The following is a 19,878-nucleotide window of genomic DNA, read 5'->3' on the forward strand; positions in this document are numbered from 1 at the left end:
ACAGTTCGAATATAGAAACCTAGGCTTTTTATTTATCACTGCGAAAAAATATATTTACATCTTTATCGAAGCTGACGTTCACTTGACCAACAATGACGCAGTCGCAATCCCACCAAATGACCCTTCACCTAGTGGGACTGGGTGTCACCCACTCTATCGCCTATAGCATGCACAACTATATTGCGAAATCCCTCGGTCTCCCCTGGACATTCTACTCAACGGAATGCACCACGATTGATGACCTGCTCAAGCTTGCAAGGGCACCGACCACAGCCGGCATGGTGGTGACCATGCCATACAAGAACTTGATCATGAAACATGTTGACAAGTTGGATGAACTGTCTACGATGATCGGAGCCTGCAATAATGTCTATTACAAGAGTGGTACCACGCGAGTCATGTGTGGCACGAACACAGACTGGCGTGGTATCAAGGGTTGCCTTTTAGAGAAAGGCAACGAGAACGAGAGGCCATCGGCGGCTTCACCTGCCACGGCCTTGATTGTGGGAGCTGGAGGTGCGAGCCGCGCAGCTGTCTATGCCCTCTCAATGCATTTGCATTGCCCAACAATCTATGTCTTGAATCGCGATGATCAGGAAGTTGCCAATCTTATTCACGACACGCAAAAGCTGGCTAGGGTCCCGACGATCATTCATGTGAAAACCCTCGAGCAGGCAAAGAAGCTAGCCAGCCCTTACTACATTGTTGGGACAGTGCCTGATTTTGAGCCACAGACTGAGACAGAGCTCACAGTGGCTAATACCCTCGAGTCGTTCCTGTCGCGGCCGGATAAGGGTGTTCTGTTGGACATGTGTTTCAAACCGCGGAGGACAAGGATGATCAAGCTGGGCGAGAAGCTGGGATGGCCTTGTGTAGAGGGGACGCATATCATCGGGTACCAAATTGAGGAGCAGTGGCGTTTGTGGGCTGGGGAGGAATATATTCTGAAACTGGACCGGGAAGGTGCATGGGATGTCTTGCTCAAGGCAGCCGAAGAGAGTAAAGGAATCAATTTTTAGTTACTAAAAATATAGTGTTACATAAATGGCTGCGTCCGTTTTTCTCTCTATACAAAGGATTACAAAATAAAAATAAATTGAGCTTATCCAGGCATTTTATCCATGTAATTCTGAGAAGTATATAATTCGAGTTCGATCGGCAATGAATTCAGCCGTCAAAATGATTACCCGCATTAACGCACCCCGCAAAAAAGGGTATACTATATATTTGACAATCTTCCGAGCAGATAATCAACACCAGCTTAATTCATCATGCCAAACTTACACTCCTTGCCCGAAGGCACATGGCCCGAACATGCCCTTCGCAACAACGGGCCAGACAACCTGGTTCTTGAGCGCGCGAAACTCCGCGAGCTAGCCGAGGGATGGCCTTGCTACCGGTAAGGGCAACAACCTACAAGAGTATACTTATGATCCTAAGCTGAACAAAGATTCCAGTGATGCCTGTGAATGGGAGAATTTCGAATCAATCTTCCACCCAGGAGCATATGTCTATACCACATGGTCCGGCCGAGTTTCGTACCTGGAATTTATGGCAGCTTCCAAAGCGGGGATGGACAAGGGGGCATTCATCATGCATCGATGCCATGGTGTAACAACCGATATTACCCCCGATGCCACTCGAGCCGTCACAAAGATGAAGGCCACTATCACGCAACGATTCATAATCGACGGAATAGAAGTGGATGCGGAAGCAGATTGCCGTTTCTGCTTCTTCTTCGAGAAAGTCGATGGTCGCTGGGGCGCGCGGTTCGTGCGACATTGGTATGAGAAGGACAAGCTGTTGCCCGTGATCCCGAATCAGTTTCCCAATATTGACGTGCAGAAGCTCAAATCGTATCCGGAGGGATATAAGTGTCTAGCATATTGCCAGGAGCTTACCATGGGAGTCTCGGTGCTGAGGGATATGCCTGGTCATCGTCGACATGCTGGAACTGTTTGTGGGGAAAAACATGATTTGTTGTATCGGCTTGCTAAAGAGTGGTTGGATGGAAAAGAAATTGAAGTATAGAAGTGAGAGATAATAAGAAATATCATATTATTAACATGCATATTGTGTTCGCAATATTGCTTTCTTCAAGTGTTACGGAAATTAATTGAGCTGAAGCCTCTGCTGTAACTTCTTCCAGGATGCGATACCCCTCTGCGCATGCTGGTCGGGTACGTTTTGACCCTCTTCAGCCATCGTTCTCGAAAACAACTCCATCGAGACCCATCCCTTGTATCCCAATCCCGATATAATGGTTTTTGCAACATCCTCCACTGGCAGGTATACTCCGCGGTCCTCCTCATACATATAAGCTCTCGCATTCCGCGACCAGCTCATTCGCGCTGGCTGGCCTTCCACGTGGAAGGGATGACCAGGAACAAGTGGTGATTCCATCCTTTCTGCATCCACAACCTGAAGATAAAAGACCTTTGTAACATCCACCACAGCCATCATCCGCTCGAGCGACTCCTTCAAATCAGAATCCGCATTGACTGTCTTGCCAGTGGGCGAGGCGGGGTCAGCCCACACCCTTCCCGCGATGTTGAAGGTATCAAGACAGATGCCGAAATTAGGCCGGTCAACTCGCTTGACCACATCCCAGACTTTTTCCCAGGTGTCATTTATCGTACTCCAGCAGAGGTTTTCGTACGCATAGCGGACAGGAGGAGTTTCGGCTGCGCCCATATCCGCCAGTTGCCTCAGGTCGGCAACTATGACATCAATGTCGTCGGTGAGTTGGTCTGCAGGTAGGAAATTGGCGGGGATTTGGATGATGTTTGTCTTCAAGCGTTTAGCAAGCTGTAGCCAAAGTCTCATCTTTTCAATAAGCTTTGCATGTTGCTCGCGGTCTTTGAGTCCCTCGTAGAAGAGGAACGGCTGCAGCGTGATGATATCGAGGGCGTGGGCTTGGCAGATTGTCTGAATATCATCTGCCGCTTGGAGAAGTTCATCGGATGTTGGGGTTTCGTTTTTGGAAATTTCTCGTGCGAAATAATCAAGGTCTTCGTAGAATATTTCTATTCCTTTGAAACCTGCTTTTGAAGCTTGGTCCATCTTGTAATCAAAATCATGGAGCCAAGCTCGTCCCAAGGAGACGCTCATAATAGCAGGTTGGTAGGCCATGGTGTCTGTATGGGAGTCTGAATTTCACAATGAGTTTGACTTGAGGTATTGCTGTGAACAATATCAACAAGTCGGAGATGATACTACCGGGGAGTGTACCCACTCGCTCAGTTGTGGGGCGGGCTAAGACCTTGCCCTCATCGCTTCAGATCTTAGCCGTATATGTGGAGGAAGATTCTACAATTCAATCCGATGAGATATTTTTCCCTGCTATGACACATTTTATGTAATTATAATTAGGTTTTAAGTCGACCAGCGAATTGACCAAGACTCCGACAGTAAGTGGCAAATTACCACATATGGAAATACCCGTTTTTGATGGCCTCCTCTTGAACGGATCGTCGCATGACGTGCACTGGAGCCGGTCTCTGGGTAAAGAGCTCGTATTGAGTAATGCCTTGTTTGACAAGCACCTTCAATCCATCAACAATTACCCAACCTTTCATTGACCACGGAGTCATCTGCTCCATCAACGAGGTCTTCAATGGACCGTAACCAACCTAATAAGAGTGTCAGTTGACTGGTGTGATCAGGGAGAGGTAATTATAGCTTACCTCAACGAACACTCCTCCCGTTGGACTTTCGAGCCAGGCTTCACAGACTTGGAAGATGACAGGCGACTGAGTGCCAACATGCCTCCCAGGAATGCAAGAAATCACGATCGTTGGAAGACGAGAGTCCGATGGCCAGGGGTCATGTATTGACTGAAGGACATCTAAATGGAAGATATTATCTCCCTTGGATCTAGCCCATACATTGTAGTAACGGGCCAGCTTTTGTGCGTTCGAAAGAGTTCTGTTGTAAACGAATATCTGCCGAACCCCTAATTGATAGCATGCGTACACGGCAGCATGGGCCATTCCACCAGCACCTATTATCAGAGCCGTACTGCCACCTCGAATGGCGTTTGCTGGAGATAGGTGGCTGTGGACGCAATCTTTGATTCCGATGTAGTCTGTGTTGTATCCACGGTAAAAGGGAGTTCTCACTCCATTCGGCTGAACCTTGTGCTCCAATACCACAGTATTTACTGCATTGATGTCTCTGGCGTCGGGACTGATGTCGTCAAGCAAGGGTAGAACATCATTTTTGAATGGCAGGGAAATGATTAAACCACCAAGACAGCCATCAAAGGATGGGGCTTTTAATATGGCTTCGATCTCGCTGAAGCTTTGGATCTCATCGTATTCATACCTATGCGGGAGACCACAAGCCGCGTAGGCTGCATTGTGCATTGCTGGTGACAGACTATGGCGGAGATCTTGACCCACGATTTTGAACAATTTATTAGGACGTAGAGACAAAGAGCTTAGCGCATGCTGCATGTCTCGCAGAGAGAGTGTAGAGCCTTGAGTTGAGCTGACCTGTATCGGAGATAAAGTCGGGTTCAAGATCATGGAAGCTCGCTCCTCGGGGTCGGTATTGTATGCAATAACTGGAATATTGAGGGCATTAGTCAACATTCCGCGAAAGGTAACGCATGCGAGTGCATCTTCTGGAACTGCATGTTGACCGGTGACGCGAAGAGCTTCGAAACCCAAGTCTTCGAGCCACATGCGAAGATTAGAGATTTCAGAGGCTGACATTTCAACTCCTACTGGTCCCGTTTGGTGATATACGGCAATCATTTTCGAATGACCTTTCGTTGCGTGAATTCGCCGAATAATCTCTTTATTTCGGAGCACACAAGTGAAAGCATCAGGAGCTACCCGTAGTGCGACTGTTTCCAAGAATTTCAAGTAGCTCGAGTCTTTCTCTGGATCTGTTTGTGCATCAAGAATTATCGGAAGACGGGTGTGCTTCCTGAGAATCGTCATATAGCGGGACAGTCTGGCCAATATATCCTCACGGTTGAATTCCTCATGATTCAATGTGAGATAAATGGCATCAGTGCCTGCATCCAAAACTTCGGCGTCAAGATCCGTCTCAAGCTGGGTTAAGGACAAACCAAGAGAGTATGTATGAGTCGCAGAAAAGGGATCAGCGGAGGCAATCTGTTTATGTGGATTGCCAAATATTCGATGTAGAAAAGCTACAAAGATGCGTTCAAGCTCCTTCAGCTTGAGTGATGCGTGGATCTGACTCTCGGCCTGGTGACTCGGCTCTTGCGTGATGTTGAAAAAGTCAAAGTTGGAACATGACTCGAAGAAGACATTCTCTAATTCATAGATGTGGTCAAATGTATCCGGATTGACTCCGACAAAATGTTGAAGGTCTGCCTTGCTTCTCCGCACATATACAATGGGATGATGTTGTGCGAAGGTCACCAATAATTGCCTCTGAGCTGGACTGGCTGCGAATCCAAGACCAGCTATGACACAGCCAGTTTGATATTTTGTGAGAACATCTTGAGACACTTTTATCACTACCTCGCGATATCGTTTGAATCCATGCTCCGCAATAAACTCTTGGGGCGAATACTGGAGTTGGCCCCGAAAGAATTCATCGAAATCAATAAACCGTCGACGAAGGGCAACGGAGGCAATTAGTCCTAAGGTTTTCTTGCCGGCCCCAAAGGAACCAACTAGCAAGATGGTAGCATCGGTGCTGTATCGTCGGGAGCCAGGACCTTCGGGATCTGGACAAGGTGTACTTGAGGGGGATGTTGGATGTGATCCGGACATATTGCCTGCCAGCACGTATATTTTGAAAGGAGTCAGTCCTGGTGCTTTTTCCCTCTCAAGAAACTATTTCTTCAATCCTAATATGAGGAAGTTGTCGCCAGTCGTTGGGCTTCGGTTAAGTTCAATGCCGATCACGTGATACCACGGACGACATCAGTTTGGATGACCATGAACGTTCGAGAACTGATGGATTTCATTTTATTTTCGAGTACATATGCCTAACCCTCGAGCTTCTAAGCGGCAAAGAATTTATCGGGCATGTGATCAATGTCGTCGGCGAAAGTCCAAGTGTGACGGGGAACAGCCTGCTTGCTCCATCTGCCGCACGGCGAATCGTACCTGCAGTTATCAAACTGGCGGTGGGCGACGAGGGTTGCCCCCTGGATATGTCCGAAGCTTGGAGACAGTTCTTGGACTTGTTCTGCAACATGTTCCAAACAGCGAGAGAACAGTGCATGATTTTTTGATCAAGTCGCAAAACAATGACCACTTCCTTGCCAGAGATCCTGCAACAGTCTGGCGACAGTCTCGACTGGCCAAAGATTTGTCCAAATTGATTGAGCATGATTCTCGCGAAATTCTAACAATCACTGGTCCTGATGAACCAGAATGGGATACCCTAGACATGATCAACACACCAAGCGTCACGACTGCTGGCACTGGGCCTGCAGCCTTTGGGCTGAATGAACCTTCCCGGCACCAACAAATTCCAAATATTGGAACAATTCAAATCGATTGCTTTCATCTACTGTTCCCAGTGGATACACTGAGCATGCTGGAAAATTATTTCACGTATACACACTGCTGGTTCCCGATCCTAGAGCGCCACGATCTATTTCGGACGATGCATACAAGCATTGAACCTGAAGCCAGCCTAAGTGATGGTTCAAGCTTAGTTCTTTGGGCAGTTGTGGCTTATGAATCTTCCACAAAAGATGATGGAGACCAAAGGCAGCCAGGCCCTTTGGAAATACAACAATCAATCTACGCACGAGTCATGACACAAAAATCGAAGAATTTGGAACTAGGACACATTCAAGCTGTCGTTGTCCTTGCTTTACTACAGCTTAAGCTAGGTGATATCAAAAATTCGTGGAGGCTTGCTGGCCAGGCTTCCAGATTGCTGGCGACGTTGCCGATAGCTTCTAAGAACAACCGATATCATAACACTTTTCATGGATGTATCTTCCTTGACAACATTCTGTCCGCTATTTTGCACAAAGCACCCTGCATGTCATTGGAAGAGCAACAGGAAGGAGGGCCGATCAACGAAGACAGCATAGAAGAATGGGATGTATGGTCGGTATCTCTACAAGCTTCAGAAGGCGGATACCGAAACACACCCAAAGGACCGCTGCGAGCGTTGAGCATCTTCAATAACATCAGCCAGCTCATGAGGCGCCTGGCTCGAATATTGTATATGTCGACCAACATATCGCCCCCAGAACAGCGCGAGTTTCTAGCCAGTCTGCAAGCCCAACAGGAAATGCTTGTTGAGAAGTACCCATATAGCAAAGGCCCTGAGTACACCACTCCTCCATTACTCACTTTGCATCTCACATGTTCCTTTGTGATGCTGGATTTCTTGAAAAGAAGCCCAACGCTTGATACTACGGAAAAAGAGTTGGTTGTCAACCTCGTGCAATCTAGTGTTATTCTGTTGGGCCGATATCTGGAGACAGCTGGGCCGTTACAAATGTCACCATTGTTGTCTTGTTTTGCTCTCCAGTGCCAGCAATGCTCTGATATAATTTACTCCGACGCTAACTCCGCGGAGAGACGGGCTCTCAAATCCCGACTTTCCCCGTACCTGCAGAATTTGGAGGATGGAATGGAAAATATCCAGGGATCAGTTGACATGAGACCTGCAAGGGTCGAGAATCTTCGAATGGACCCTGCTTGCAATGGGTTAGTCCAGCCATCACATCTAGAAGTGTTGGAAACGCGACCGGAAAACTCCATCATTGCTACAGCGAATCCTATTTCTGACTCGTGTGTTATTTCCACTTTTCAATCACCGGCTGGGCTCACGCTTGCAGAAAACGAGGGATTCGATGCTCTGTTTGAGGAAATGGTCACCTCCATCCCGATTAACAGGTACGTTGTCTCTTTCCCAAATATCATCTGCATACTGACCTTTTATAGGCAACAACCCCTCTTCGCTCAAAATTTAGGCTTTTACGCTGGAAATCTGGATAAAGACTTCTTGGAGCAACTTCAACAACCACCAGATGACTGATCTCGTGAAGCTTGACCACAACAATCAGATAATGGCCCATCGAAATGATGTTAATTCGTTTCTTCATCGCGACTAAAAATGCAGAACTCGGTATCATAAGAAGAAGGAAAATATACAGCGAAAAAGGAAAACGAGGCCCCTAGCTAGGATTTCATGCCAAATCCGAAACAATAGAGAGCCAACCCAGACCAGCTGATGCTGCTTCGATTCCCTTGGTATCCTTTTGCGGGGGATAACTGGCACGAGCCAACCTTGACAACTGGACCGCGAGCAAATGCTCTCTGAAATACAGATCCAAGCCACCGACCATGTGAATGCTATGGTCAGCACCGTTTCCGCCCTTCTTCTCTCCCCAGCACAGCCTGGAACCAACAATTTCATCTTCCATCTTCCCGGTCCTACTTCCACTTTTAGGCCACACACGCTTGGTCTCATACAAAGTCTCCCAGGCGATGCCGAAGCTCCCAAACATCCCACTCTCCTTCTTACCCTCTGCTGCTGCACTCTTCCAAACGAAATTGCGCCCTCCGTACTCAAATCGCCGCGGCGACCAATCCTTCCGCTGCATCTCTCCGTCCGGAATCTCAGTTATTGTGCCCATGTCGGGGATTGTCCGTGTCATCATCCGAAAAGTACCACCTTTGGTCCTCTGCAGTCTCACGCTCGTCGCGCCGATTTGAGGTAAGAATTCTCCAGCGCGTCGAAGGACCGTCTCGACGATGGGCGCTTCGTTGCTCCAGACAAATTGCAGGGCGTACAAGACGTGTGTGTTAGTCGCGTCTTTGACGAAAAACCAATATGAGCGCATGCCCAGATTGACGAGCTCGGAGGAATGTGTGATGCGATAAGTGACTGTGGGCGCATCAGGAGACAGGGTCAGCGAGAAGAAGGGGCGTTGTGAGGTATCGTCATTGAGGAATGGTTGGATGTGGGCTGGTGCTGTGCTGATATCATTTGTAGATTGACTGGAATCACCCCCACGGAATGTATTAAGATCCTTGCGAATCTGACAGTTTGCAAGAATTAGTGACCTAGAGGGGTCGTGCCATGTCCCGAAGTGTGAGGCTTACCTGGGTCAATGACCAGGTCTTTCCATCCTCCTTTTCCACCTCCTCCATCGCGTCCAAAATTGTGGGAGGCAATATTATACCGTCGAAACTACCCTTGCTCTTTAGGTCTTCGAGATAGGCTAGGCGTTCTCGATGGACTTGAACCTGTCTCTCAAACATTTTTCTGTTGATTTTGAGGACATTTCCTTTCTTGTATATTTTAGTTGCTTCGTCCAAAACAGTTATGGCGTTCTTGTAGACGGTGATGGCTTCATCGTAGTCACCCTTGCGTTCCAAAATGAAGGGCATGGCGGCCAGCTTATAGACCTTATTGTTGGTATCGATCTTTCCTGTCATGGCTGTGGTGAGAATATATTCGATTGATATCAGAAACGGTTCCTATATCTGGTAGTTGCGATGTTTTCGCTGTGGAGAGGTTGGGTTAGTGGACCTTTGCGGATAGGGTGCTCCTTTATAGTGAATCGAAGAAGTCGGAGCATTTCTTTGTAGTTTATGCCAAGGTAGAAATATGCCTTGCCAAGAAGTTTGAATGCATAAAATGAGCCTATATAGGAGCTGTGTTCGTGCAGCCGTTGTTGCGAACGACTGTACTCGAATCAGGTTGCAGCGTGGGAATCCTTCGGGGGAGATAACTTGGAACTTCGGTGGGAAATGATCACCTGCGGCATCAGCCACCATGATACCCTGTCTCAAACACCCTATTTACTTTAGTTGAGATACGCATGGTTGGCTCGTGAAGAAAAGGACCCTAGCTAATCGCTTAGCATTACTCCCTTTGAAGCTTGGCAATTAGGTTCAGCCAACCACCCTGCTGGCTTAGCGGGGCTTTCGGGCACATGGCTATCAATCAAGCCACCTTTAGTACCAACTCAGGGTCTATGGACTATTTTCGAGAAGCTGTATTTGCGGAGCTCCGGGTCAAATTGCTTATGTATGAATTGCATCGGCCTACGCAGGAATTGGGTTTTAGGGAGCCATTTGGGTTAACTCAGAGCCGTCCTTGGATATGAGTGGAATGAAATAGTAAAGCAGAAGAACTGGTAAACAAGTATGGTCATTTGAAATAAGACCATTAGCTGAATCTCGTGTCCAACGATCGTGGTCCGAGACACGGTATATATATCTGGACAGAACACGAATCACGCATGAAGGACGAAGTGCAAATAATATCTTATCTGATAAAAAGCCCCCGCACCGAAAGTAGCCCTAGATGTAAGTTAGATCAGTGCTAAAATGCTAAAATGGCTATCAACTTGGGTTTAAAAAGGGGGAAAAAAAGGTCAACATTGACTTTCTATGAGGAATCCGTGAAACCCGTGAAAACGGGGGCCAAGTTGAGGCTGAGGGGCGGCCCCCTCCGCTAAGGGCCTAGTTTAGTGGAAAATTTCAGTCCTTATTGTTGGCATTGATACTACCCAGTATAAGTTAGCTTAGGATATTTCAGCATCTTTTTCTGGCTATCTTCAGGGAAATCTTTTTGTGGACACCCGGAATATAGATATAGAGATAAAACCCGATAGCCACTTCTCCGGCATTTAAAAAGGGTTGAAATCGGGAGTTCAATAGATCCATTTTCTTGGGGTTAAGATGCCTTGCGTCTGGCTCGTTTGGCTTCTCCCGGGCCATTTTGGCCACTACGGGGAGCCAGGGGTTCAAATATCCCAGTTAGGTATAGCGGTATAACTTTTGCAGGGTCTATTCACACGCTAGTACCAAAATAGGCTAGAGAACTTCTATTAATCGACTAGGGTATAATCAAACAACCAATAGGAAGGCTTCGTTTGAAGGCCATTCGTGCATTATCCAAAATGGCTCTAGACTGTTCGGTCTAGCCTGGAACCTTAGGCTGCTTACTGCTTACTGCCGATGACCCTGAAAATAGATTCTTAATTATATGAAGGCAATATCGCCCTATCTCTCAAATTTATCCTCTGATCTTCTTTTTACATATTCGATTTCCATTTCTGTCGCTCGTTTGACTCCCTTCACATTCATTAATTATCTTAATACAAAATGCGCATCCAATCTCTCGCTCTCTTGGCCGGTGCCACTACCGCCATTGCTGCCGAAACTGTCACTCTTTTCCTGCCTGGATTTGACGAGCAACGAATCGAGGGCAAGGTCATTGGAACTGTATGTGCAATCCATCCTCTATTTAGTTAACACAGAAACTAATATCTTGTTCCAGAGCGGCTCCATGACCAAATATCTTATCAAATGTGCCGCCGACGTTGCTTCCGACGAGTGCGGCATTCCAAACAACGGCATGGTCGTGGCCCAAGGCTCTTCAACCGTTAGCCTGTCATACGGCATGGATGATGTGTAAGTTTCTAGCCCTACAAGGAAATCCACTTATCCCCCACAGTCATAGCTGATCCTTTCCCGAAACAGCACCATCGTTGAGAGCTGCAAGTATGATGCCACAAGCGCAAAGTGCGGCGCAAGCTTCGACGAGCGTGGCACAACCTCCACCTGGAACTCGGCCATTGCTATCTCTGAAATTCCCGGTGGCGCATTGATGCCTGTGACTATCACCGCAACTGGAGCTGATAGCGCGTCCGCCACCACTGGTGCCTCAGTCTCGGCTTCTACCGCCGTCTCGACTAGCGGTGCTACTTTGACTACCTCCGCTTCTACTTCTGACAGTACCGCTACTGGCACAAGCACTAGCACTGGTACTAGCACTGCTGGCGCGTCCTCGGATAGCAGTGCTGCTGCCACTAGCCAGACTGAGTCTGGTAATGCTGCTATGCCCATGATTACTGGAAACGCGCACTGGGCTGCCGGTGGTGTTGCAGCTGCACTGGCTCTTGCCGCTCTGTGATCATCGGGTCATCCTTTTTGAAATGAGCGTGGATGCTAACAGTCGTGGCTCGGTTAACGCCTCTCTGCCTCATTGATATATATGTACTTTTCTCATGTATACTATGAAATATACGCAGCGTAACAACTTCTTTTTTACGTCGGTCTCATCGACCTAATTTGAACCCACATTTTGGGCGGTCGAATATGTACTTCGTATTTACGCCACACAACGTCTGACCTTGGAACATGTACAATGAGCGCTATCTAAACCTCCTCTCATATTCATTCGGATCCGTGTTGTATAAGTTAAGACTTGCGGTGCATGACACCAGCAGCAGCCTATAAAATAGTTAGAACATATCCACAAGAAATTTAACCGTAAACAAGCTTACTTGGTGGCTAGGGAAGACTAGGGTATCGGCGATCACAACATTCTCACGACGACCAGCCGCAAAGACAACAATTTCAGCGATGTCGTCACCGGTCAATGGCTCAACGCCCCTGCGAACGGTTAATTACACTATGTTTTTCCGGCGTTTTTGGCACGACTTACTTGTAGACAGCATCGGCCTTGGCCTTGTCGCCACCAAATCGCACAACAGAGAACTCCTAATCGTAGTTATTAGCTTCATATCACAGAGGGCTATAAATATATGGGATGACCATACCGTCTCAACTTGACCAGGGTCGATTTCAATAACACGAATTCTCGTGGCGATGAGCTCCTTTCTTAACGCGTCAGTGAAGGAGCGGACAGCCGCCTTGGTGGCACAGTAGATGCTGCCGCCAGAATAAGGCTCGCGACCGGCGATACTGCCAATGTTGATAATATCACCACGGCCACCCTCAGAGCGCTTCTTGAAGATGGGCAGGATGGCCTGGGTCATGTTAATGAGACCGGTGACGTTGGTGTCAAACATGACCTTGATATCCTCGGCAGCGATTTCAGGGGCCTGGGCGACACCCTTGACCAAGCCACTGCACCGCGAATGTCAGTATCAACCATGAATATCAATCAGTTTAGCTTGAGGTGTATGACTCACGCATTGTTGACAAGTACATCAATCTCCCGGAACTCCTCTGGCAGGGAGGAAACAAAGTTGCTGACTTCCTCTGGATTGCTGACATCAAGCTTAACGGGAAGAACCTGGACACCATCGCCAACCTCCTGTGTAATCTCCGCCGCGACCTCCTTCAATGTGTCGATGCGGCGCGCCGTGAGGATCAACTTCAGGTTCTTGGGCGACGTCCGGGCGAACTCCTTGGCGGTGCTTCTTCCAATGCCAGATGAGGCACCGGTAACGACGATAGTCTTGCCTTCGAGGCGCTTTGCTACTGCGGAAGCCATAGTGCGTTGGATAGAAGTTTGTAGGGCTGTGAGAGGGAAGAAGGAGTTCGCGGAGAGAGCTGGAGATGTGAAGGGGTGTGAGAGTCGCTGAAGGTGTCCAATTGATCTGATGCAAGCTCGTAAATGGATCATGGATCGAAGTCTCTGTTTTTCAAAGGGAAATGAAACGGAGAAGCCAAAATAAATAGAATGATCACGAACGAGTGCGGGGACTCTGGCGTCATCTTGTGTTATGTAATCACATACAACGCAGCCCCGCGGCGAGAAGGCCGATTTCTTATCTCAATATAGTAATCCTGCCAAGCGCCCAACACATTCGCTGTGTTGATTGGCCCTACGGCTAAGGAATTACACCACTATGACAATAAGAGTAATTTTACCCCCGTTGCAGAAAATCGGTAAGCCACCCATTACGGTCCACGGGTAGGTAGCCCTGGAGGTAATTCGCTGTCCCGCATTCCCGCATATGTACGTACATGTAGGTACAATAAAGTTCCTATCCATCTATGGATACAAATCTATACTAGTAATTAGTTGTTATGTAGATGTAGTAAAGCCTTGTTTAGTTTCATTATAAACATTGCAGGGGTAGATACTAAGCCTAAGCAGCACAAAAAAAAATAAAACTGCAAGACTTTGCTTAGGCGCTGTATATCGCTGGGTCATTGGGTAATATTGGACAGGGAGAAAGAACAAAAGAAAAAGTATACATACCCACTAAGTCGGTTTCGATGACTAAAGGGTCATTGTCGTTCATGTAGATAGGATTAGCTACTGGAAATTATGAGTAACCCTATACAGGAATATTAGCCGGGTCAGTGCCGCCTTGCCTAGGGTGTTCCATTTGATCTCTACCGTTATCTCGTTCAGAACAGAACATAGTCATAATCTCGATTTTCTTGATCATTGCAATAGTTAGGAAGAATACAGGAATATGTAGCTATAGCGTAAATTAAGTCTCAATTACTCGAAATTATCAAGTATGCTTCAAGCAAGAGCCTAGTTAAACTTTTAACATATGGCACTTTTTAAAGTCCTCTTTGCACATCTATATCATATATTCCGAATTGATCCTAGCAATAGATCCATTGAACTAAAAATACATCATAACGTGACCTTTTATTTTTCACTTAGCTAGTTTAAGAGTTAGGGAAATCGATGTTATGCTCATCTTACACCTATGCCCCTTTTGTATTGGGTTGCCTTACAAAAGATGCCTAACTTTTGCAACTCGCTATCTGGTGGACCTCATGAAAATAGCAAAGGTATATTGTGCGCTTGGCACGATTATTCGGAGCTAATGCACATAATGGAGTTTGTCTCTGAATACATGTCATTAGATTCTTTGTATACGATTCTGACTAAATTGACAAAGCTTCTTGTCTCGTTGGAGTTGGTCAAAGAGAAAGATTTTCTTTGATGCAAAATGCCCTAAATTGGATGGTCATCTTTAACTTGACAAAGAGCTAAGTGCACCTTTATGATCAATAACACAAGACTCGTTGTAGCCGGACAAAGATCAAATGAATGCCATTGTCTAAATCTCTTTGGAGGATATCGATTAATATTTCTAAAGACCAGTCACTGCCCCCGATACATTTGATAAATAGCGTTGGTTATACCTATCTAGCAGTGTAAAGCAATCTTAGTCTCGGTGCCTTTCCTCGAGTCCTCGTCCTCGTGTGAGCTTTTTGTTTAGACCGAAAGAGCAAAGAAGCGCACCTTCCTTCAACATTCAGCAGAACACAAACCCCACGGTAACCAGCCCACGGTAACCTAGCATCTCTTCCTAGATACGATCTTGTTTACTCTTTAACTTCACATATGCATATTCAACACATCAATATCGATCTTGAAATCTATCCGCAGCATTGAAATCTATCAAATATTACAATCCTATCATCATGCCTTCTCCTGCCAAGGTTTGTTATATAGCTCCTCTAAACATTGTACCAAAACCTGAGAGAAGCTTACGTGAATGTTTTTCAACCCAGACTGCTTCCTTGGATGAACTTCTTCGCCGGACCAACTTTGATTGGGCTGAAGATGTCGAAGACGCTATAGCTAAGGAGAATCTACCTATAGTCATTCCGAAGTCTATTAATCACCGCGTCGTTGATACGGCCTGGTACAACGAGCGTTTCCCGACCCCCAATCACGCTCCCATCCCCCAATTTCAGCCGTCCGATCCAACCCTATATGAAGAGGTGTGGGATGAGCTGTGGGGCTGGGCTCATGGAACTGCAGATTCAACCTCAAGCCCATCCGAAGAAATACAGACTGAGTCCAATGAGACTACTAGCGCATCTTCATGTTACGAGGAGCCTTTTCCCAAAGACGAGTTTCATCGGGAGCGATTGACACCAAGCGATGAATCCGAAGTCTATTCAATTGCACAGCAATCTGTCGATAGCATCTTTGCTGACCGTCAAGCCTGGATCGAAGCTGACCAGGAAATACACCATTTCAACTGGGTGGGGGTGCAAACTTACACCCACAGCGCAACCTCGCCCGGTGATTCGCTTGCCATAATCCTAGCGAACCCTAAGAATCCCCAAGGAAGCGCCACCTGGAGAATTCTGTCACTTCTGAACCGAGCGGGTGACTACATAGACCCTGTTCTTGTACTTCTGGATGGCACCACAAATGCCTTGTTCGAGCTCCGGGGGTCAGAGCTTGTACGTGCATCCACCGGACGGGTCTTCAAGTATTATTCCCCTCACGGGAGATGGATGGATGATCCAAACGACCCAAGCGACGAGACTACGACCGACTTTGGCGATGTGCAGACTTACGATGCCCCAGGTTTGGCCATTGGAAATGGCTTTGTGGAGTCCAGTGCGATTCGATCAGTGTCTCAGTGGGAAGAGTCTCGAAACCAAACCTGCGATGACTCTCAGAGTGGGCTTCCGCGGAGAATGACATGGGAGCCAAAGCCTTCGCCTTTGAGACAATGTGAATCCATTCTACCAGAGATAACCACCAATGCACCACAGCCAAAGACCATCAAGGAAACAAAGAAGCCACATCGCAAGATCACGACTTGTATTGTTGGGGCACCACCTGAGGAGTATTTCTCTTTCCCCACTCCTGTTTTTGGTCGTCGCAAGGGAATCAAGTATGCATTTGCAAAGGCTCGCCAGGGACTGGCATCGGCGGTCACATTCTTTAAAAGGCAAATTCAGCTAGACATTTGTTTATTCTCTGTCTGGTGCATCGTTTGTGCTTTGCTCCTGGGTTCTGTGTGCTTTTGAATCTTACTGGATTAGTTTTTGATTGGATACACTTTGGTTTTGGTTTCACTTCAGATTACGTTTAGTTTTACTTTTGGTCGTCGCACCCTGTGCATGAGGACAGACCAAACTTACATATTTGTTTCTTTTTTGGCATGCCCAGGTGGCATTGATTTTTGGAATTTGATGTGTATGAAAACAGGAAATCTTTCAAAAAACATGGGGTTATTCTCGATTTATCTGGTTCGTTTCGTTTATCTGCCAACTTGGGTTTGCGCTACGTTCATATCTCAATGAAACTTGAAAACCTATCATTCCTTCGTTTTATTTTGTTTTGTACGAGTTGTCGAGTGGTGAATCGTCATTGTATCTGCGCGTGATGCCCCTGCTAAAATGTATGCATCCTTATCAAATAAGTTCGCAATACTTCAATAAATATCAAGTGGACGGGTAGAGTTCGTACATGTTTTAAAGTATAAGTCTTATACGTAAGGTGAGTGACTGGGTATATATAAATATATACTTTATAGGAAGGCTTCTGGTCCATCGCCAGTCCCAGCAATGCCTTGAGCGATGGCTCGCGTGATAGACTGGGTGTCTGGCCGAGTTACGGAGTGAAGGGGACCAACCGCCTCCTCGACATTGTCAGCCCAATTGAATACACCGTTAGATGTAGCATAGGGCTCATTTTCGACAGCCAGGTCTTTAGAACCCATGGCAAAGTTATTCTCCTCATCTTCTAAATAGTTGTCATGTTTACTAACGGGAAAGTTGAACCGGGATATACAAGCCTATGAAAGAACCCCAAAAGTAGATCTACAGTGGAAAGGAAAATAGTCCTGAATTGACTGTATTGTGAGAACAAACTCAATCTCAACCAAAATAAAAGCTACTTCAGTTTGAAATCATTGAAAGAACATCGGGATACAAACTTGTGGGAATTGAAAACGGCTTTTATCAAGTGCCAAGCCTTCTTCATGATTGCGCCTATGATTCCGAGGTGAAAGCAAAAGATCTGCGAAGGGAATCACAAGCAGTAGGCCAAGTCTTCTTGATGAGATCACCCATGATCCCAGGTCGGATAGTCAAGGGTGTACCAGGGATAATCTTGCGGCCAGACCAAGCCTTCCTGGTCACGGTTTCCACGATTCCAATAGGAGAAGAGGTGGGCGTGTAGATCATTTTCTTTGGGGCGACCCCCGCCCTTTGGATCATGTTGCTCAGAATCTCAAGGGGCACAAATGAGTAAGTGAGAAGCTGGTCTAGGGGTAGCTGCTCGGATGCCATAGATTCGATCTTGAGATTTGAAGGCGATGGCTTCCAGGTCATTTTCCGAGGGGATCGATCGGGCTCCTTGGTGGCAGCAACCAGTTCATCTTGCCAATCTACCCACTCGTTTCGAGAAATAAGGGGACCATTTTCAAAAATACCATTGCCAATTGCAAAATTTCCATCGCTGGTTGAACGTACTGCTGGTCTCCCAACGATATCTGGAACGATAATTTGCCGCATTTCGAATTCATCATTCATCCAGTTCCCGTGGAGGGAATAATGGTTATAAGTGTCATCTTTGCACGCCTCAACGAGAGCAGACCCATGCATTTGTAGAACTGCTTCATTTCCACCGTTAACCCTCAAGATGACAGGATCAATTTGATGAATAGCGCGGTTGATGATGGAAACTACACGGAGTCGATCCCTTCCCCGTGGGACCTTTGGTTTAGCCTGCATAAATGCTAGGGAAACCGCCGGTGGGGTTGCGGTGGGTCCATAAACTGGCCATCCAAACCAGTTCCAATGATGGATGGCAGGATCTTCCCTACCAATCAACTCTCGGTACTCGTACTCGTCGATGAACTGATTGGATGTATCGGGGCATGAGAGTTGAGCATATGTATTGTCCTGAGCGGTGTGATCGCAGTTGCCATGCTCACCAATATGCCCGTTAGTTGTGGGAAGGAGCTTGTTTTGGACAGCCAGGTCTTCGGTGCACACGGCGGTGTCGCTTGCAGCATCATCCGGCCAGTTGTTATCTTCACTTAGAAAAAGTTGGACAGACTCGTCATTCTACAGTGGAGTGATCATTAGTCTCTGAGGTTTGGCACGGATACATGAGATGAAGGTGGAGATAGGTACCATGTTGCTAGCGGCGGTAGGGCTGGTGGAAACCACAGCCAGGTCTTCGGTCTCGACGGTGATACCATTCTCAGAAGACTTTGAACAGTCGCAATAAAAAGGCATTTGAGCATCCTCGCGGTCCTATAGTGTATATATGTTATTAGTTTGTTCGGTCCGAAAGAGTTATGCGAGCTGGAAGTGGTGGTAAATACTGGGTTTCTTGCTGTGGTAGGGATAGTGGGGGTGATAGCCAGGTCTTTGGTGTCCACGGTGATATCACTGCCAACATCCTTCCAGCAGTCATATGAAACAGGAACCCGGAGTGCGTCTTGATCAGTCTATATAGTGTAGTCATTGTGAGTAACTGGTCCTTTGAACGAATAGACCAACTAAAAGAGGGGTGAAATACCATAATGGTCTCTCCTATCAAACTGGGGTAACCGATGAATCGAAATAATGATGTAATACGTGAGATGATAGATAAAAGTGAATATTTAATGAGGTGATAGATGAAGATAGATCTTTGATAAAATGGTGGAGGATATGATGGAAGAAGTAAATAGAGACAATTGTTGAGGACACCTTGTATATCGAAGTAAACAATCCCAAACAGGAAGGGCCTCGGGGACGCTCTTTCCTCCAGATAAACATTAATCTAAAGTGTGCCATCTGATCTATAACCACCGTATGGTGGCACATCGAGTCTAGCGGGAACACGGGGTCCCTATTAAAATGGCCGTAGAATACAATTAGCGAATACCTCAGTTATTAATGAGGTGTTCAGTTGTCTGTGTTCTAAGCCAAGATTATAATGTCGAACGAGGGCTTTAAAGTATCAGATAAACCCAAACAGACAATCCTGGAGGAATGAGAAGTCTAGATGAAAGATGTATTAGTAGTCGTCTTATACTGTAGACTGAAACTTCCGACCCAATGCGAACAATTAAGATATCTCTATGGACGAGATTAGATTTCCACTGCTGAAAGCAAAACTAAAGGCCAGAACCACCGTTACAATGCCGAAAGATTGAAACTTTTATCCAATTTCGACTTTATCTTCATTGTGTATAATGTTTAAGTGGCCTGTTCAAAGTGGCCTAAAGCACGTACTAGGAGGCTCAGAACCATGTTAAAACGGCAATTATGCACCAGGAAACGGTTCGACCTTATTAGCCCTTGCAATAGTAGAAATTGAATCCTTACCATCATCTCCATAATGGCTTGGGCCTTAGCTTAGTTACCATCACAGGTGAAAACAAACTATTATTCAAGGAGATTCGTATGTTGCTCTATGGTAGGTACTCACTAA

General features: G+C 46.6%; 10 protein-coding genes across 10 annotated transcripts; 5 read left to right on the top strand and 5 right to left on the bottom strand.

Annotated features, from left to right (window-relative positions):
- Nucleotides 1-92: 92 nt before the first annotated feature.
- On the top strand, nt 93-1,019 carry N7487_007913 (shikimate dehydrogenase family protein; the record flags this gene model as incomplete). Its single annotated transcript, XM_056875643.1, has 1 exon — nt 93-1,019. One exon carries the CDS (start codon nt 93-95, stop codon nt 1,017-1,019), a length of 927 nt encoding a protein of 308 aa, XP_056727831.1.
- Nucleotides 1,020-1,271: 252 nt separating this feature from the next.
- Nucleotides 1,272-2,031, top strand: N7487_007914 (putative pathogenesis associated protein Pep2; the record flags this gene model as incomplete). Its single annotated transcript, XM_056875644.1, has 2 exons — nt 1,272-1,399; nt 1,458-2,031. The coding sequence occupies 2 exons, from the start codon at nt 1,272-1,274 to the stop codon at nt 2,029-2,031; spliced, it is 702 nt and encodes a 233-aa protein (XP_056727832.1).
- Nucleotides 2,032-2,112: 81 nt separating this feature from the next.
- N7487_007915 (sugar phosphate isomerase/epimerase family protein) lies at nt 2,113-3,132 on the bottom strand (the record flags this gene model as incomplete). Its single annotated transcript, XM_056875645.1, has 1 exon — nt 2,113-3,132. One exon carries the CDS (start codon nt 3,130-3,132, stop codon nt 2,113-2,115), a length of 1,020 nt encoding a protein of 339 aa, XP_056727833.1.
- Nucleotides 3,133-3,422: 290 nt separating this feature from the next.
- On the bottom strand, nt 3,423-5,756 carry N7487_007916 (putative pentafunctional AROM polypeptide; the record flags this gene model as incomplete). The annotated part of the gene is made up of 2 exons (XM_056875646.1): nt 3,423-3,632; nt 3,687-5,756. 2 exons carry the CDS (start codon nt 5,754-5,756, stop codon nt 3,423-3,425), a joined length of 2,280 nt encoding a protein of 759 aa, XP_056727834.1.
- A 214-nt stretch (nt 5,757-5,970) lies between these two features.
- On the top strand, nt 5,971-7,995 carry N7487_007917 (Zn(II)2Cys6 transcription factor; the record flags this gene model as incomplete). Its single annotated transcript, XM_056875647.1, has 2 exons — nt 5,971-7,853; nt 7,902-7,995. 2 exons carry the CDS (start codon nt 5,971-5,973, stop codon nt 7,993-7,995), a joined length of 1,977 nt encoding a protein of 658 aa, XP_056727835.1.
- Nucleotides 7,996-8,146: 151 nt separating this feature from the next.
- On the bottom strand, nt 8,147-9,401 carry N7487_007918 (uncharacterized protein; the record flags this gene model as incomplete). The annotated part of the gene is made up of 2 exons (XM_056875648.1): nt 8,147-9,001; nt 9,066-9,401. The coding sequence occupies 2 exons, from the start codon at nt 9,399-9,401 to the stop codon at nt 8,147-8,149; spliced, it is 1,191 nt and encodes a 396-aa protein (XP_056727836.1).
- Nucleotides 9,402-11,078: 1,677 nt separating this feature from the next.
- Nucleotides 11,079-11,889, top strand: N7487_007919 (uncharacterized protein; the record flags this gene model as incomplete). The annotated part of the gene is made up of 3 exons (XM_056875649.1): nt 11,079-11,198; nt 11,254-11,387; nt 11,457-11,889. 3 exons carry the CDS (start codon nt 11,079-11,081, stop codon nt 11,887-11,889), a joined length of 687 nt encoding a protein of 228 aa, XP_056727837.1.
- Nucleotides 11,890-12,127: 238 nt separating this feature from the next.
- On the bottom strand, nt 12,128-13,350 carry N7487_007920 (SDR family oxidoreductase; the record flags this gene model as incomplete). Its single annotated transcript, XM_056875650.1, has 5 exons — nt 12,128-12,209; nt 12,263-12,371; nt 12,424-12,479; nt 12,539-12,848; nt 12,914-13,350. 5 exons carry the CDS (start codon nt 13,348-13,350, stop codon nt 12,177-12,179), a joined length of 945 nt encoding a protein of 314 aa, XP_056727838.1. The 3' UTR covers nt 12,128-12,176.
- Nucleotides 13,351-15,122: 1,772 nt separating this feature from the next.
- Nucleotides 15,123-16,472, top strand: N7487_007921 (uncharacterized protein; the record flags this gene model as incomplete). Its single annotated transcript, XM_056875651.1, has 2 exons — nt 15,123-15,140; nt 15,213-16,472. The coding sequence occupies 2 exons, from the start codon at nt 15,123-15,125 to the stop codon at nt 16,470-16,472; spliced, it is 1,278 nt and encodes a 425-aa protein (XP_056727839.1).
- Nucleotides 16,473-17,438: 966 nt separating this feature from the next.
- On the bottom strand, nt 17,439-18,981 carry N7487_007922 (uncharacterized protein; the record flags this gene model as incomplete). Its single annotated transcript, XM_056875652.1, has 4 exons — nt 17,439-18,518; nt 18,588-18,710; nt 18,782-18,907; nt 18,979-18,981. 4 exons carry the CDS (start codon nt 18,979-18,981, stop codon nt 17,439-17,441), a joined length of 1,332 nt encoding a protein of 443 aa, XP_056727840.1.
- Between the last annotated feature and the right edge of the window lie 897 nt (nt 18,982-19,878).

The sequence above is a fragment of the Penicillium crustosum genome (genome assembly GCF_028827405.1).
Source record: "Penicillium crustosum strain IBT 35664 chromosome Unknown utg000003l_segment0_segment0, whole genome shotgun sequence".
NCBI classification, from domain to species: Eukaryota; Fungi; Ascomycota; class Eurotiomycetes; order Eurotiales; family Aspergillaceae; genus Penicillium; species Penicillium crustosum.